At 40.7% G+C, this 19,700-nt stretch overlaps 1 protein-coding gene across 7 annotated transcripts in view; it reads right to left on the reverse strand.

The window, feature by feature from the left end:
- Positions 1-19,700, reverse strand: part of ptprub (protein tyrosine phosphatase receptor type Ub) — a 163,458-nt gene that overhangs the window by 33,902 nt on the left and 109,856 nt on the right. For all 7 annotated transcript variants that reach the window (XM_032518295.1, XM_032518299.1, XM_032518298.1 and 4 more), the window contains exons 8-13: positions 12,483-12,800; positions 10,244-10,353; positions 7,785-7,986; positions 6,158-6,260; positions 5,790-6,063; positions 1,662-1,698 (exon numbers count right to left, since the gene is read on the reverse strand). In XM_032518295.1, the coding sequence (XP_032374186.1) occupies positions 1,662-1,698; positions 5,790-6,063; positions 6,158-6,260; positions 7,785-7,986; positions 10,244-10,353; positions 12,483-12,800 (1,044 nt within the window). The remainder of the gene's footprint in view (positions 1-1,661; positions 1,699-5,789; positions 6,064-6,157; positions 6,261-7,784; positions 7,987-10,243; positions 10,354-12,482; positions 12,801-19,700) is intronic.

Here is a 19,700-nt window from a genome sequence, read left to right on the forward strand (position 1 = left end):
AAACAGCCACAAACACAGCCCTTGCTGGTAATTTTATGCTCTGACTTCATTTAAAGTCACACATACAAGTGAAATACAGGGATGTGTTATATTGGTTTGAAAAGTAGATGAGGAGGTGAAAAATCAATTTCACTTTTCTGACATTTTGGACAGATAAGGCGGTTTTGCCACATTTAGCCTCGAAATTTCTATTAAGCCAAACACAAGCATGAAATAGATTTCCACATGAATCCGTGCACCTGCCAGCTGCCCGATGGTGGAAATTGGCACTTAGAGGAGGAATGGAAGTCTATTGTTGTGTTGAGCCTGCCAGAGGATCCTTAATTAAACTGTCACCTGGAAGTTGAAATGTAATCTCCAGCTTTGTTATCCAAGCCAGAATCATTTGCCACCACTTTGCTTGTGATGGGCTGCTTGATAATAACGGCTTAGGACCTGATGATGCGGAGGCTATGTTAATGGTAGAGGGATCACAGAGATCAGCAACTGAAAAAACCTATGATCTGTCACACCTTGAAATTGGAAATATACCTGGACATTTTTTTCCTATCAACTTGCATTTCAGGCTTTTTTTCCGGTTACATCATCATTTACTGTACCGTATTTGGTGATGTAATGGGGGCAATCTTTTACACCACTACTTTCCGTTGTGCACTTTTCCCTCTCTTCCATTTTGTTCTCTCGATTCTTTATTTTATTGGTAATATCTTGCTTATCTATTATTTTAACAGCTAGATCTCCATTGTGCATTTATTTCTTTCTGTCTTTGCTTATAGTCAAAGAAAAAAGGCGAGTACACTGTAAAGCCCATTGGTGTGAAAAAGCATAATTATCAAATGCCCAACTGGGTGTCTGTGTGTGGCAGATAGAGTGAGACGCTGAATTGAAATGGCTGGCCTTGCCTTTTGGATTTATGCTTGAGGAGAGCCTCATCTATTTTGTTTTTCCCTCACAAAAAAAAGACTACCCGCCAAGACAACTTACTTGCAAGGCTCTGCTTACTGTTGCGGTGCTATGATTACTATAAATACATGACTTTTATTCACCATGATCTGACAGTGTACTACAGCAAGAGGGGCTCTCCTGCCATCAGGACTTAGAGTCAATTTCCCTGCCCTTTGCATGTCCCTTTGAATCCAAAAGCTGAGGTACAGAAGATGAGGGGGGAAAGGGATGGGGCAGGTCTTTCTCATACTGATAGGCCAAGGTAGCTCCATCTGGAAGTTTTGATCTGGAGGACCCTTCTGGACCTGGTTGAGGTCAAAGCCCTCAGATGTAGCTGTCTAGTGGGCGGCTGATGAGAACAAAGAGACTGCCTTTGATATAGTGTGTCCCAGCGTCTGCCCCCAAACAAACAGGATGAAAGCCTGACCTCTAATCCCTCCCTGCTTGTTGCCCTTTTCTCAGAGAACCCGCTGCTAAACAACCGGGACCAGTCAGACAAAATCTGTCCAGATCCCTACCTTGAGAGAGAGAGGTGAATAATGTTGCAGTATTGACTAAACTAAACAATACTGTTGTATTGGCATTCTTAAATGGCATTCTTAATTTCTTATTTTACAACAATGAGAGAGCAGACAACATCACACCGCACTAAGCAACAATGAAATTCATTCAAGGGCACAGTGTTTGTGGGAGAAGAGATTTTCATGTTGGATTACCTTTGCGAGCAATGCGGATGCAGTTTATTCTGGACTCCTGAAGGAGAAAGAAAACACAAACATCAGAGGTGGATGGTGTCGCCTTGCATTTTGCATAAAAGAGATGTGATAAAAGAAAAGAGGATGATGTGAAATACTGAACTGAGACACCCAAATATATCATGTTGAAAATATGTCTGCAGCAGATAAAAACACAGTCTGAATGAACATGATGCTACACAGTAAACAAGTGAGTACCACATCTGGAACCGCAGCTCTGTCTCCCCTCTCTGTTGATTCAACCCTCTGATTAAATATATTAAATCACTAAACATGAGTGAGTTGCACTATTCTTTTCTAAAAAAGCGTAATTTACTTTATGATAGAGACACAGATAAATTTCAATAAAAATGATTTAGATTGATATAGACAAATTACCCAAGAGTTATAAGTCCTATTGATGACATGACATTACAAAATGTTTTAAATCTGAAAGCTGCAGTGAAGTGTTTGAGAAAGAGATGAGAGATTTTTTGCTGAAGGATAAAATATGAGAGTTTAAAGGGAGAGAGCATAATTGAAAGCGGGGGATTCAGACCAGTGCATCACTATGAAAAGGAATTCATTTTATTCAAATTTTAACTGATGACATCTCAGTATTATGAAAAGGACCTTTGTCAAACAGCTCTAATGAGATCTAAGACTGTAATCCAATTCCATCCTGCCACCTCATGCAGGAGATGCATTATCAAATTAAGATTTACAGATGCTAATTCAGGCATTATGGGACAATTATGCAAATTTGACCATTCGGAAATCAGTAAAAAGCACTTTTCTCAAACTCCAGTTAAATAGCTTTTTTTTTTTATTGAAAATCCATTTCAAGCTGTTCAAGTTCTTAATATGATGGTTAGATCTGAAAATACAGAGCCAGGTTGTAGACAAACGTGTTCCTGTCTGACAGAATGTTATTTCATTGCTATAAACAAACCGCACAGATTTAAAGACTGACATGTTTATCATTAGCAAATGCAATTTAAGACTTACGTCCTCTTTTATTTATATGCATGAAATATGCATAATCTAAGGTGAGATTGAAAAGACAAAAACAGGCAAATAGGCAGGTATGGATATTAATGCATATTATTTAAAGTACATCATAAATCCTTTTTAACAATCGTCGTCAGTCCATAGCCCTTCTCATTGAAAAACTATTCAGTTTCTTTTTGAGATGCCTTTTGAGATACATTTTGATAATTAATATACATTTTATATATATATAAAATGTAATTAATTAATTAATTAATTACATTTTTTTTAATTTTTTTTACAAATGGTTATTATCTTACTAGAAGTTGAGAAGTTTTCCACATATGTAAATAATCAATACGCTTTGTAAAAGCAGTTTTTGTTTCATGTTATTACCTTTCCACACTAAGCCTACTTTCAGTGGTACATACTCTATTTATGAAATGCTAACTTGCAGCACTAATGCTACAGAATATGACATGGATGTAAATAATAAAATATGTGGATAGTTAACATATTTTTGAGAATCCTGTCTTCTTTGGTTAGTTATTACTAACTAACTAAGGAATGCTCCTGTAAAGACTAAATAGCTGCCTCTCATAATCATGAAGTAACTGGACGAACTGTTTAATAACTATTCAGTGTGATGTACCCGTTGATTACCAATAATTAAGTGATAAGTTATCTTTCATAGGGTGTTTATCCGTAAATAAAGTGGGGAGAATGTTAATTTACAGATATTTACTTATGGAAGATGTTGGACAAGTGTTGACCTGATGCTGGTACGAGAGAAAGTGAAAAAGAAAAAGGAAAAAGAAAAAGAAAAGTTAAGGTATTGGCCAATCGAGCTAAGTGAAAAGGCTGTGTTGTCAAATTCTTGTTGAATATGCTTCTTTTATATCTAGATTTAACAGCCATAAACAAATACTTTTCTTGCTTTTGACATTGTGGTAGATATTTTTGTTGTAATACCTGACAACGGACACCTTGTTGGGCCTTAACCCTTATATACATGACTGTCGTCTTCCACAATAAGTGGGCATAAGGTAATTATGCTTCCATATTCTCTATATAAAATACCCCACAGTACAGAATGAATGTGAATATGTTGAATGAATGTATGCTTCCATACAAAATCACATTTCAAATGCTTATATTCTCTTTTTTGTCCTACATTTTGTGTGATAAGCGTGAGCACAGTGGTAACATGTAAAAAGCCTGAAATGCATAATTGCACACAGAGGATAGACAGGAAGACAAAACACTAAGTAAGATACAAAATTGCACACAAAACACACATTATGCAATTGCAACATTCCAGTCCAAACAGGTTGCATGAGCCAAACCTTTACATCTGCTTTGTGGGTTTGATAGAGAAATTAACATTTTAATAACTTTGGCCAAAGAAACCATCAGTGTCATACCATATTATTTGCTGTTTGTGTAATGGCTGCTATGTTATGCTTTTTTATGTTATCTTGCTTTTTCATGTTGTCATAGGCCTGCTGTGACGTGTATTCTGTGCACCGCTGTTAATTGGTTGTATGCCCAGCAATTAGCTGCCCCTCTGCTGTGCTCATTGAATTGAGCTACTGTAAGTCACAAGCTTTTTAGCTGACATCCTGAGTAAAATTAAACTTCTTGGTTTTACATCACACCCACAACAAAACCTATGCATTGAAAAAGCTGTGATGTCTGAAACACTTACCCTAGAATAAAGCAGTCTCTAATTATGTGTTTGCAGGATTAAGCTTTGTCGTATTTTGACTAAATCATCTTGTGAAAACATGAAAAGTAAGTTCCTGCCCTCCCAGCACACTGTTGTTCCTTCAAGAGGAATTGCAGCCCAGATTTTGACTCTGACTGACTGCTACTGTATTTCAAGGCAAAGCCAGCAGTGTTTGAAAGACTGGAGACAGTGTTGGCTGTGTAATTTGGCCCTGTGTGGGTCATGAATGCTGGCCCCCTGCCAGGCAAAACAAAACCTAATCCCATCCGCTGGTAAAGCCAGGCCTCCACTATCTAATCCCATGCTTAGTAGCCTAGTTGTGTGAAGGGCTCACACTGCACTACCTCCGTGTATTTCTCCATTGGCTTGGAAAAACATCCCACCGGTGTTCATGGGACTTTATAATACACACATGCTCAGTAAAAAAAAAAAAAAGTGACGTGATCACAAAGTAGCCATTGACAGGACTCAAAAAGTCAAACCAGTAACCCAGCTTGCATGTATTTCTGCCCAGATGATGATGTTACCCACGGCACCTTTTCTCAGCTCCATTGCTACAGTCTGTGGATATTTAAGCAGCAGCTTTCTACCTCAGATCATCTGCACCTGTGCCCAATTATCTCTAAGTAATTGCCTTACCCAAGTTGCAGCACTTCCTGTAATGGAATTTGGAAAGGTAATGTGGCGTCCTCTGGGTATGACTGGATGATGAGCAGTGAAATGGATGGAAACACAACAGTGTTAAATTACGCACTGCTTCTCAACTAACAAGGTCTACAACCAGGATTCACGAAGATTTTGTTATGTGGACACAAATGCCGAAATCTTAACGCTTTAAGCCTGGTTTGGGTTGGTCCACACTCACTGGCAATTAAAAAAAATACTCAAGTGATTAGGTACATAAAGAAAGAAAGGAGTAGATAAGGAAATTAAAGAAAGGGCCATTAAATGAAGTACATGAGATATCAGGACACAAAAAGAAAGGAATGGGACAGAATAGGAAAAGCATAGAACATAAAAGCTGAATGAAGTGGAGTACATTGTTGATGCTGAGTAATTTCAGCTAATCACTGCTCTGTTAGCTGTAAGTAATGCATGCGAGTAATTCCCTGTTTCAGCTATGCTTTGTTTGCAGAGAATCAAAGCGGTTGGATATAAACATACATCATTTCCAAGTAGTTACACTGCCAGCTCAATATGTTTTCATCATCACAAATACTCTTTTAGTGATTGTGACAATGTCAACTGTCCTACAGAGTCAACTATAGAATTAGTAAATACAGATACCCATTAACAACACTCCTCATTATTTTGAACACTAATGTCTGCAGCTAGCTGATGAAGTGTTTACAGATCTGTTGCCCCACTGGTTGGTGTTACCAATCACTCACCCCTCTGAAGTTACTCATAGCCTGGAAGTAGACAAGGTAGCTTTTGCGTGGGTCCAAAGGGCTGTTCCAGTAGCCGTTGTAAGTGTGATTGTCGCCCACAGTGAAGGGACTGGCCTCTGGAAGGCTGCTGGGTGGCAGCTCGGCTGTATAGTAGTGTGGCGTGCCCCGGGCCTGTGCTTCACCGTGGGACATGGGCAGTGGGAAACACTCCTGAAGCCCCAGCTCTCTCTTCACTTTCTTCACTGTCTCCTCTTCAATTACCACCTGGTATGTACTGGACACAGAGTGGATTTGCACCTTTAATAAGCCATTTTTTGGTATAAAATAAAATATAAATCTAATGTGTACATTTGAGATTAATTCCTCACCTGACAGGTGCACCCCTGCCTTGGGCCGGGCGCAGCAGGACAGTAATGGTGCTCTCTGTCTCGCTCAGGGGCGATGGCATGTCGCCGTAGTCAAACGTGGGAGCTGAAGTAATAGAAAAACACAGAATTTAAATGTCCATACACACAAAAACACATAATGCCATACCCAGTGTCAATTTCTGCCACCTTAATACAGTTAAAATTCAGTCTCTGCTTCCACATAAATGTGTTCAGCTCCTGAATGTCTTGTGATGCCGACGGACCCTTGAAAGCAATCCCCCTCTCAGTGCTAATATACCCAATACCCATATCCTCATATTCAGTACACTGCTTGAATTTCCCTTCTACTCGCCTTGATACAAGTCCAATTAAAAGTTGTGTGTGTGACGCTAAATTGAACAGGTTTCTCATTTAAAAGGATTTGGCTTGAGTCTTGCTCCTCCCTGGAGATGTGGCGGCACATTTGTCTTTAATATCAGTAGTCAATTAGTGAGGAGAAGCAGAGCAAACTATTCATGAGGAATCAATGATTATTATATTAAGAAGCGGTTTGCTAATACCACAGCAGTTAAGGTGAGGCATTAAAGGGAAACTGAAAGCGCATTTATTGACATTAAAGGTCTGATGCGGTTTGTAGTACTAAAAGAGGCTGTGATGCCTGTTGCCAGACAGAGTCTCTTTGAAGGATGATTGTGTATCAGCCACATCGCACACACATCGGAATGTAGGTGTGCGTGTGCCTATGAGGAAATGTGTGTAGTTGGATACTCTGCGGTGGGTACTGCTTGAAGATGCTGACAGTAGTAGCTGTTGAAGGTGTTCAGTGTTTGCTAGCTGTCTGTGCAGATTTGAGAGACACTCAGTGTAAGTGAATGTTCTGAACCATGGGCCAGTGGAGGAGGTTGAGGATGATCTGCAAAGACTATTTGACTCTATCTGTGGTCTGTCTTTGTGCCAACGTTCTGTCAGCAGCCAGTAAGCAGTGATAGCACACTAAATCTATAATTAAACAAACCAGGCGTCTCTGTGAAAACATAGGGGCAGAAGGAAAGAGTAAATTTGTCAGCGAGAAAGGGTGGGAGTGTGCTGTGCGTTCATAAGAGGGGGTAATCCCATCCCTTAACAAGCGCAAATGCATCATTAAGAGGGAATAGAAACATAAAGGCCGGATTTCTATCACCAGTAATAAGCTCGGAGACTCTCGGATGTGACATTGTGCTCCCAAGAATAGATTGCATCTTTCTTTATACTTAACACATAGCAGTGTCCCCTCTATGGTGTTTCTCTACTTCCTAGTTAATTTACTGTATGTCATGAGGACTGAGATGAGTGTGTCACTTGTTTGGAGAGGAAATGGAAGCTCTTACACACTGGGAGCAGTATTGCCGCCGCATGAGAGAAGACAGATGCTGAGGTCAAAAGAGAGAAAACCGAGATCCTAATTATAGCAGGCAGTGGGTGAAATCTGGCATTGTACCTGCGTGGTGCATCAGTGATAGGCAGAGATGGCACGATAGTGATGTCTACATGGACAGGCAGACCGTTTCCATTTCTATTTTACAATTTTACAGCCGCTTTCACGCTCCCTTGCAAGCACACATGTTCAATCAGTAAGTGGTGCTAATACCTGAGATGTTAGTGGTGATTTCAGTGAGCGCGGTCTGCCCAAAGCCCTTGACTGTGCGGGCTCGAACTGAAATGAGATAAGTTGTTCCCGGGTGGAGGTTGGAGAACATGTGGTAGGTCTCATTTTTCAGCTTGGACACAGTTCGCCTCGGTCCCGGGACGTTGATGCCTGGATCAGACGACTCGATGCTCTGGTAACTTATCTGTTGAAAACAAGATGGTCTCAGAGTTATATCATAAAAACCAGAGTCACCTCAGCACTGATTTTATGTTTAATTATTGTAGCCGCTAACACAGCTCTGCAGAGGTCATTACATCAAGTGGCTCTGTCATAAGAAGTAATTCTAATATTTGATTGTTATGATTAACTTCCCTCAGAAATTAATTTGGTTCTCTATATCAATGCGCCAATTGCTCGGGTGGGTTCGTAGTTTTGGATGAATAGAGCTTGAGTGGCATGGCATTGTTAAGTCAAAGTCATTTGAGCAACCTGGAGTTTTTCAAAAAAAGTGTTAGTGGTAAGTACTTTACCAACTAAGTAATGCATTATGAAGGCTATGGACTAAGGACGCCACGCAGTAAATAGAAGATTCAAGTGTTCACTCAATAGCGCTGAGTGTTCATGATTTCAATTAATTCATATTAACACTCAAGAATTGCTTTTCATGAGTGTCCTTTAAAAGTAAAGAATTTTATAAAGTTTCTTTCTCGAGAGGTGATTTGCCATAACTCAATGCTACTCTCATGAGAATTTCCACTTATACTCTTTAAAATAGTGGAGAGCTAAATGAGACAACCACAAGAGTGAACATACTGTATTAGGACATACATTAGAGCTGGGAGGGATCCACTTCATTGAAGGAATGAGCACACACTCAGTACGTACTGTATATGCTCACATGCATGTAAAGTAGTACACACACTCACACTGAAGATGCCACTCTGTCCACATCAGAGGCTTTGCTGATTATCATAAGAAGAGCTTAATTCCCTAAGATAGATTGGTGAGCCATCCAGCGAGTAAACACAGACAGACCTCTGTGTTTCCTCTAGAAAGGCAGACATAAAAGATGCCCGAGAGTGCACAGAGCAGTGAGGAGGGCTTGCAGGACAGCATGGCTGCCGGTGGGCTCAGCCAGAGTGGTCAATGGTTTAATCTGAGAGAAATGAAGAGGATTTCTACAGCTCTGTTTAAAGCTATCTCCGTCAGCTGAGAGAGATCAACACATTACAGGGTAAAAAATCCTGTACAGCCTCCACTTTATATGTCGAACCACAAATCCTATTTAATAATATCCTTGAGGCGACATTGCAAGAAAGGCCAAGGAAAGAAGGCTTGAGGATAGGTCGGCAGGCCCATTGATGGCTCACCACAGTCAGAGGGCATACAGTAAATCCAGAATCATTATCCGGCTGAACATAATGCTTTCAGCATAACAGATACAATACATGTGAGTTATCTATTAGTGACACAGGGCTCTATTTAAATGGCACAAGACCAGCGTTAAGTGCTAGGCCATGTGCACATTGTCAGTGAGAGCGTATCCGAGCATCACTGTTATTTTCTTTCATACAGGCATTGTGCACCAAACGCTAAATGGTTGGGTGAGGAAAAATATTAATTGAAGCAGAGTGGTTTGGTAATTAAGAACATGTCTGTCTGTACTGTGTTAATTATAGTGGCATTTGAAGAAAATGGCTCACCAAATACAGGGGAAAGTATTACTGCACTGACAGGGTGTTGCTTGAAAATTAAATAAATATTAAGTCCAAAGTGTTTCTGGACTTGCTGGCAAAAATCTTCAAAACTGACGACGGTTGTCAATGTAAAATGAAGACAGATTCAGCAACTGCATAGCCTATTTCTTGTATTACATGTTTTCAGAAGCACATTTTGGTGAACTATTTTGTAAAATAAGAGAAAGTTTTCAGCGATTATGGTCTGTTTTGAAATCTTGGAGCAGACAGGCCCACGTGAAGCGTTTGTCCAATCAGGAGTAGCCATCGCAGTTGTATGAGGGCGTAGCCTGTTACCCTTGCTTATCAGTGGTCAGTGAAGAAATCTGATAACTGCTGGTGCCAAGCACACTAGCGTGCAATGTTGGGAAGGTGCTGACAAAAAAAACCTGCTGTCAAAAAATGCCACAGTGGACACAAACCATCACACTTAATTAGTACAGAGCCATTGTAAGTGTTAATAACTCTGTTTTCCACAAAGTCAATTTAGTAGCTTTTCTGAAGCTTTCTATCGTATCACACATCTGCTGAGGAAGATGTGTGATTATTACTATTTCCCAACTGTTTGGTAGCCAGTCCTGTATACTACTATATCAGAGTTTAAAACTATCTTGTCTTGTACATCCAAGTATGTAAACTAAGCTAATAATTAAGAAACAACGCAAAAAAACACATTTTAAAGGGACAGGACATGTACATTCAACAGTGTCTCTCTGAGCTCACCTCATATTGGGTAATGAGGCCATTTGGCTCGACCGGCTCCTCCCACTTCAGGAAGATCATGTCATCCAGCGGGGTGAAGGTAAGCGACTCTGGCGCTATGCCTCCGGGAACTATAAGAAATTTTCAGAACAAACGTTGGTCGGGAAAATTGAAGTGTTAATCCCACAATGAGCCTCTCCTGTCAATATCACAGAAGTAAATGTCATAGTGGCTCAGACCAATGCACCACATGAGACACTCAGACAGCCAGAGAGAAGCCGGCACAGAACATCACATAAAGACACAGTTAATTTATGATCTGCATCAATTAACCCTCTGGTCTAAGGGCATTTTCACATATCTTCTTAAATTTACCTTTTCATGGTATGTGCATGTAACTGATTCCCATGTGTTTCATATCAAAGTGTTCAGAACAAACTCAGCTTTCCGTATATCGATGCCCAATTTTTATCTAGAGCAATGTGTCAAGATCGTTTGGACGCGCCGAGGTGTCTTTCGTCCTCATTTTATTTTGAATCAATCTTTAGTTGAAATGTATTGATGGATATGTCAGACGCTTGCTGGTAAACTTGTTTCTGAATGGCAGTGGGAAGACAATCAATGCCTGAACTTTCAACATTAGATTGTTAACAGTTTTTTTTTGGGCCATTCGGTTGCAGCCCCTGTGTGTGAGCGCTTTACGCTTTACAGAAGAAGACTGTTATCTGAGATCTAGGCCTGAGGCTAAAGCATGAGCCAAACAGCTGAGTCAACTGCTATTTTTGAATTGAGTTAGTCTGGAGGACAGAGATGCTTATTAAGGCTTTTGGGGGAATAAAGCATTTATAATTGACATGTACTGTTTACATAGATTTATTTGTTATCACTTCAGGAAAACAAAAAACTCTCTTTCTCTCTTGATCTTTTTTCTATCTTTCGCTGTATATATCTCTTTCTGAAAAATCTTGTTTGTTTTGATTTTTTTCACAGCAGAATTGATTTCTCACTCAGCTGGCATGCAGACGATGTGCCACGGCACAAAGGAATAATAGGAGATAAGAAATAAGCGCAAAATCCTATCTCAGGGTTGCCGGAGACTCAGATATAATGTTTTCTCTTTTATGGTATTTTTGTCTGAAAATGAAATGGATCTTTTGTAATGCCAATTCCATCTACAGTCAGATGGTCCCCCTCTCTTGTGTGAGATAAAGTGAGAGGAGCTGGTGTTAATGTTTTGAAATATTAAGCAAATTTAGACAATAGGAACCCAAAATGATTAATATATGAATTTTTAAATTTCACCCACATGTGGTGCACTTGATTTATGTTGAAAAGCACATTAAAAACCCCAAAACAACCCACTTAGTATTAGTTAAATGTGACAGTAAAGTTTTAGCAGTGGGCAGTCTCAGGTCTGCATAGTCTCCTCTCTGACATTTACTATGAGAATAGTTAAACAATTTGAGGTATTCTGGTGCGTTAGACATCACACTCCTCCAAAACACAGCTTTCTTAAGTAATCCATGTGATCATAATATAAGATATGACAATGATAACACCAGGTTTCTCTGAATAAAAGGTGAAGAAAGTAAAATACATGTGGGAGACTTTGCCATACTTTTAACTGCATTTTAAAACAATAACACATTTAGACACCCCACATTGTTGTTATAATGGTAGTCTGGATCAATAGAAGTACATTTCAAGTATAAAGCCTGACAGTCAGGCACTGTCCATCACCTTCCGCACTCAGTGTGTTGCCTTTCTTGAAATCTCTTCGCTAAAGGCAACAACAACAAACTTCGAGCTAGCAAGCTACACGCTAAAAGGTTTTGAAGAAAATTTAGTTTGTTCAACAAGGCAGGCCTAATTGGTTCTTTCAGAGAATGATTGTAAAGATTTACTAAAAATTTGTTTACGGCATTTACTATCTAACTGGGACAAGACTATTGTGATGGTAACATGCTATATACTTTAAAAAATAAAGTGCAGTAAGATCATATTTCTGTAGTATCAACAACAGAAAAGCCCACTATATCTTTTACATCTTTAATGAAGATGTATCGCAAGAGGTTGTATTAGACTGCGTTAGTTTTACCCAGGGGTGCCGAATAATTCTAACCCTAACTAAGTTTATTTTAAAGTTAAAGTGAACATTGCTCTCAAAATGTTTACCATTTTATACTGACACTTTAACTTTTTAGTTTTCCTCTCCTATACTTCCACACAATCTTTTCTGTAAACTCCTTCAGAGACTTACTGTCCTCCTCGGTCTGGAAGGTGACCTCTCTGCCCTCTTTCTTCCCCTCTGGGTTGGCCAGTGACAGACGGACATGGATGCCGTGGTAGGGTGGCAGATCACGCAGCGTGAAGCGTGAGGCATTATGTTCCACTGCCAGGCACTCGCGCACAGTGGTGTTGTGGCCTCCGCCGCCTCCCGCCGTGGTGTAGCGGTAGCACAGGGACACTGAGTAGGTGTGGCAGCGTGTCAGGTTGAACGCCAAATTCTCCCACTGCAGGGACAACTGCCTCGGCTGGATTTCTGTGGCCATAAGGCCCCGCAATGGACGCATAGGCTCTGGGAGGGAGGAAGATTGAAGAATATAAAAAGGGAAAAATTGAGTAATAAAGAAAGCAGACAGAAACACAAGCAATTTAATTAGACAAGTCCTGAAGGTAAAATACTGAATACTTTGTTTTATTGTGAAATATTTGATGTCAGACAGCGCACCAAGCAAATGGCAGTGCTGATGATGTCCCAGGACTACCCTGGCAGTTTTTCACTTGTTCTCCTCCTACATGCTGCCATATTGCTCCGCCACAACATGGAGGTCAACGGTTTGCTGCCAGCACAACCCACCCACATCCCAATGGCAGAGCAAGAACTCATGCCAATTGCGCTAATTAATCGGACAAGCTGTGGGTTGCTGTGGCACTCCCACCAGTCCCCGCCTCTGTGTCGCTGAGCAAATAGACTATCCAGTAGTTATACTTCCTTGCCCTGAGGTTTAATCCACACACAAAAATGCCAGTGCTAAACAAGGGCATTCACTTCTGCTGGTCACTTTTACTGCTGGGTCATCGCGATGGCCTGACGCATATTTTTAGAAGGCACCAAGTTAATTCTGGTCATTGCCGTTTTAACCCTGACTTTCTCGGACTAAAAGAACAACAGCTCTGTCTTTGATATCCTCCTTTTAAATGTAGTGGCTCGCTGAGAGATACAGAGAGCCTCTATACACAGAAGCACAGACCAGCTAGTGTTTAGGAGGACGTCTGAAAACTGAAGAGTGTCTGAGGACACCCTTGGCATCAATGGAGGCATTTATCAGTGGCCATTATTAACACTGTCAATTTTTTTGTCAAGAAATATGTTACATAACGTATTGTATTTCTTTATTCTTTTAATAGAGCACATTGAGTAATTGGCCAGAGAGGCAGGGAGTGACAGCAGAGATATGGGGTACAGGAAGAGATCAGTGGAGTTTGAGGTGACTGGTCAAGGTCTTCATTTCTTCACTGGCTCGCACACTCAGTGGAAATCTTGCTGCAGCACAGATTAGTGCAGGGAACTTAAATAAGGTGGCTAATGCATCACTGAGCAGGGGCTAATGCACTAAACCAAGAATTATCAAAGAAAATGGATGTGAAAGGTGTTCTGTAGCTGTGCAAGGACACACATTTTTTGTATAACATTAGTTATCCCTCTAATCTCCTTATCACTCTTTTTCTAATCTCTTTTCATCTTTCTTCTCTCCACTTTCCATGTACACATGTTCAAACACACATAAATTAACATGCTAACATTAGATACAACATCCCTATGCCCAGATTTGTATGCACTTATTTCTGCCTGTGGTAGAGCAATTCTTTTAAAGTGAAATTCTATGACACTTCCAATCTATAGTAAAAGGCTTCTGCAGTCACCAGCTTTCTCTTTTAATTTTCTGTCTGGCATCGCATACTAGATAGAAATATGACCAGAGCATTGATCAGAACCTCATCCACGCTAATGTGACGGCAGATAGATGGGTGGGCACAGTAATCGCAAAGTAGTAGACTGCACCCAGCAAGAACTGTTAATGTTCCATTGTTCAGTGTGACTGAGGATTGTCTTAATGGTGCAATTGATAGTCTGCACAGTCTGAGAGCTAAATAAAGAGAGGCATTTAACTGCTGAGTTAATGAAAGCCAAAAAGGCCACAGTGTGCTCATTGTGGGTTTTCTCAGTGGGCATTTGTGCCAGCAACTTCCCCTGGCCTCGTCTTATTTGTGTGTGTGGCACGGGGAACCCATTCTCTGGCACCCTGTGGCATGAAAACTGCAGCCGCCCCAACATGGCCAAAAGCCCAGAGCACCGTGTTGATCCTTAGAGATTGGAAGTTAGAGTGGATGTGACAGGTTCTGGTTTATTATCTCCCCTAAAACTGTGACCCGGGACAGCAGCAGGCCAAAGCAGAGTTGCCTGAGATTGCATGTATCCGTGGAGGGGATCTACACTGACTGTGTCAGACAGAAAAAACAAATTTAAAAAGACATGCATGCCCTATGCCCATGTGCGAGCAAAAACACAAGCACACATAAATCCAAACACCAAAAACGTGAACACATACTGTAGGGAATTCTGGCTCAGAGTGGAAGACATGATGAACGACATGCCAAGAAAGGCAAAGCACTTGTGTTCCTAGTGTGCCTAATTTTAGTCAGGCTCCAGTGTTTGCTCCCTCAAGTAGACCATGAGCATCATGGTCAGGAGCTTTCCAGAAGGTTCAGTGACCCAGCAGCAGGTGGAAACCCATTAACATAGTTCGGGGACCACCTGCAGTACAAATGCTCGCCTCTCCTCTGTGATTTACTTGAGGGGCTTCAAGCTGTGCCAATGCACCGTGCTGATAATCACAGCAACGGCTCATCAAGCACACCTGGATGGCCATCAGAGCCAGGCAGAGACCATGTTCACATTCACGGCCATTAGTTTTACAGCACCCGCACAAGGACAGCTCGGCTCCGAGAGGACGTGAATGTGTACGGCAACACCTTCTAGCCAACATGTTTGGGAAGCAGGGAAATATTCAGCATGACCATGGAAGACTGAGATTAGTCACGGTGGCAAGACACAGCTTCTGGAGAGGAAATTCACTTTCCTCCTAAAGACAGCGAAGAGTCCAAATTTCCCTTCTGTTCACTGGATAATTACCTCCTCCCAGGAATCACTACAGCACCCCCACCATCTATTTTCTCCTGTTTAAACCTAATCAGGCCAACAGCAATGGGGGGGACGATCAGAATTCAGCGGTGAAATGTGAGGTCGGTTGGGAAAGCGTGGACCAGATGGTTTGGAGCTTGGATCAGGGGGAGCTCTTGGAACCAGGTGGTTATTTGAGTCTCCTGCAGGGTCAGGAAGGTGAGATACACCAGGTGGAGAAGTTTTACAGGGCCGCAGCTTACTGTAAAGTGTGTAACACAGCTATACACCCGGGTTAGAACTGTGAACACTGATAGAGCCACACTGGAGTCAATCAGATGTAGCTGCATTATAAAACAAATTCAACCATCAGTCAATCGCAGCTTTGCAGCTAACGAAGGAAAAACTACATGACTGGCAAAATTAATTTAACCTATACTTCCTCTGTATTGAACTAGTCCTGCATCTAAATGCCCTGTTTAACAGCTCAGCAAACCCAGCAGTATTACTTATCCCACACATGGTTGAACAAGCTAATGTCACAGTGGTTGAAATGTAAATACATCATTAAAAGGCTGAGTTTAGTGACTTTCACAAACACCGATACCAGCAACTGTGAAAGCAATTTCCGTACACCGTGAATGCTTTCTCGCTTCACCTATCGCACATTCACTCTCTTCATCTTTACTGTTTCACTCTCTCACTTTGAAAAACTACCCTCTCTCCCATTCACACACTCCCACACCGCACTTCCTTCCACTCTTCCCTCTCTTGCTATTGACTTTTTCTACTTTTTTTTTATTATGAATTTTCTGTGTCTCTTGAGTTGGGGTGGGTCGTGCAGCGATGGGGGAGGGAGGGCTGTGAGCTCACTCATGGCGGCCTGATGAATGGGGGGTGTCTGCGGCTGTTGAGAGAGGAGAGTAGCTTTAATATGTCATTGGAGAGGGGGCCAGGGAGGCTCTACTGAAGCAGTGGAGGGAGATATGTGAGGGATGGTGTGTGGCAGGAAGAGACCGTTGGGCATAGAAAAGAGTGATGACCATGGAAGACACAAATCCAGAGACTGCCTTTGGGTAACACAAAGCTCTCCATTTCTTGTGCCTGTAAGTGCTGAACAAACATTGCAGATGCAGGCAGCGGTAATTACTGGCTGCATCTGTGCGTGCATCTATACATCAACACAGTATTCTTTGTGCTATAAATGCGTACATATATTCAAAAGTAAGCATGGGTGTGGCTTGCTGACATCCCGCTCATCTCCCTGGGTGTTCTGTTTCTGGACAGTGACAGATGACATGGGTGCACAGATGTGAGCAGGGAGTACAAAATGTTGGATGAATAAAAAAGAAGCCTAATATGTTAGCTTCTACTGTAGTTTAGGGAAAAGTGATGCTTTTGCTGCAAAGAGGAAGCGGAAAGCAAGTGAATAAAGCTGAAACACTTAGTATATTAATAAATCAGTTGAGCAAAATAGTATTAGAAATTGTATTTTGATAGTCGGTTAAGTGTTTGTGTCATTTATCAAGCAAAAATACCAAACCAACCTGGTTGCAGGTTTTTTTTTTTGTCATTCTGTGTATGACAGAAAGATGAATATCTTCTAGCTTTTAACTGTTTTTTTCATAAAACAAGAAATTAAAAGAAAATTACATTGGGCTCTTGGATTTGATAAGTTTCACTACACTCTAACATTTATAGACACAATATTGATTGATTAATATGCAGGTCATGTTCTACACGACCTGCATATTAATGAAAATATAGCTTAGTTGCAGCCCTACCAATCTTTTATGAATATGTGAGTTATATGTATACATTGTCCATAGTACTGTGTCTCCCTCATTTTTTTATTTAAAACCATTTACAATGTGTTTCTGTTGTTTCTGTGTGTACTGTGATTGATATGTCTCCACCACTGTCACCTACAAATTCTTGTCCGTTTATTGTATGCGCCAAAGTCAATTTCTGTCCTCTTCAGTAGATACCAAAGGAGCCTGCTTTGGGCTAGCAACTGTAGACAGCCAGCTGTTATCTTTTAAATAACCGTCAAACCAATATTGCTACAGCAAAAAAGTCTCCCTCTAAGTCTCTTCAGCTCCAGAGTTCAGAGAATGCCAGTGATAGCAAATGTGCCTTTTCTTAAGAGATAAGTATATGCAGCAACTGAGTTTGAACTTGTCTATCAGCTCCTCTCTGATTGAATTTTAGCAGATTATCGTGACAGATGGAGCTGCATAATGTAAGACTATCAGAAGTTTTGCTGTATGGCTGTTGGGCATTGGTACTTTAAGCTGTGAACCTTTCATGTAATTAATTAAGTCCAAAGAAGACATATTTATCAGTATTATTTTAACCTAGTTTATATGTATAAACCTATGTAATTTAGAAGATCACAGAGCAGCGTCCTGGTGGAGGCTGCATTGAAGACCCTGCTGCTTCATGCTTGTGGTTTCTGAACAGCCAGGTGTTCAACACACTGAATTCCCTTATCCAGGGCTCTGGGGACAGCATCATCTAAATAGTGCACACTGTAATTCCCCTAGGCACTACACACTGCATAATGGGTGCTTTCAGAGGATTGTCTCTACTCAATAACAAATAAACAAATCTCATATTTGGTGAGACAAACACAAAACCCCAAATGGTAATATAGTGAATAAACTGGTTCATGTTTTCTCTGCAAACATGACAACATACTACACTTAGATACAACTAAACAAAACTCCATAATTCAACTCAAAACAAATAACACACGGGTGAAGGCTGGGTGGCGGGTGGTGAGTTTTCAGCTGGCAATGCAGCAGCAGCTACTGTGGCCAACGAAAAGCAGTGTGCAGTAGCAATAGCACTTTCATGTTTGGAGTCAAGAGTTAAAATACACTGCTGTGATTACCAATAGAGGTTCCTCAAACACAATTTGCGACCTGGGATAAGATAATATCAAGATTCATTTGGGGCGGAAAAAAACCTAGAGTTAAATATGAAACTCTTCAGCTACCGAAAGACAGGGGAGGTGTGGGTCTCCCAAAACTAAGGGAGTACTTTAGTGCAGCCCAACTCAGGCATGTAATATGCTGGTGCACACCAGACTACATAGCTAAGTGGAAAGATATGGAGAAAGAATTTGGAGGATACCCAATTCAAAGTGTTATTGGAGATGAAGATAGATATGAGAAAATCAAGAAGTACATGGACCCAATTACAGTGTTTACACTGGAATTGTGGTTCAAAACATTAAAAAAACACAAGATAAAGAAAGAAATGAAGGTGCTCCGGTGGATAGCATATGACAGTGATTTCAAACCAGCAATGTATGATAAGGGGTTCAAACAATGGATAAATAAGGGGGTCACGGGATGGTATACCCTTCTGAAAGATGGGGAGCTGGAGAGTTTTCAAAAAATGAAGGAGAAGTATAATTTAGATAAACATGAATTTTACAGGTACCTGCAACTGAGAGACTATTATAAGAAAGAAATCAGGTGGGATCCCTCTGTGGAAGTAAATGGGGTGATTAAAATTGTGATAAATTCATCCAGTGGAACAAAAATTAAAATAATCTCTACTCTATATCAAAAATTGAGGACAAACAAACATTCAACTAAATATATAAAAGAAAAGTGGGTCAGAGCTGAACACGACAATTTCAGATGAAGACTGGTTGGATATGTGGGAAACACATCAAACATCCACCAATTCACGGATATGGAGGGAATTCTCATGGAAAAATCTAATACGATTTTTCATCACACCTAAAGTCCAGAATAGCTACATGGGCACAAACATGGGGTGTTGGAGGAACTGTGGATCAATGAATGCTGATCATTCTCACATATTCTGGAACTGTCCTATCATTGTCCAATTCTGGAAAAATGTTCATGTAACAGTGGAGAAGGTTCTGGGATATGATATCCCTATGAGTAGTGTGGTACTATATCTTTGCAATTTTAATAATATCAAAGTAAGGGAAAAAGACAGGTATCTGATTAAGATACTGTTAATAGCTAGCAAGAAAGCTATTACGAGGAAATGGGGAAAGGCAGATCCCCCTTGTCAAGAACAATGGACTGGAATAATAGAAGAAATCCACATTATGGAAAAACTGACACACTCGTTTGAGACCTCAGCAAAACACAAATGGAAGAGAAAAATGAAGAAAATGGACAACATTCAAGACAAAAGTCAGCGACAAGAAATAAAGAACTAGACAAACTAGATGAAACTAAGGTCAAATAGAGGAACAGCTCCCAAGCTAAAGTTTTATGTTATGTTGATTGTAAAGTGTTCATG

Source organism: Etheostoma spectabile, chromosome 6, assembly GCF_008692095.1.
Source record: "Etheostoma spectabile isolate EspeVRDwgs_2016 chromosome 6, UIUC_Espe_1.0, whole genome shotgun sequence".
NCBI lineage: Eukaryota > Metazoa > Chordata > Actinopteri > Perciformes > Percidae > Etheostoma > Etheostoma spectabile.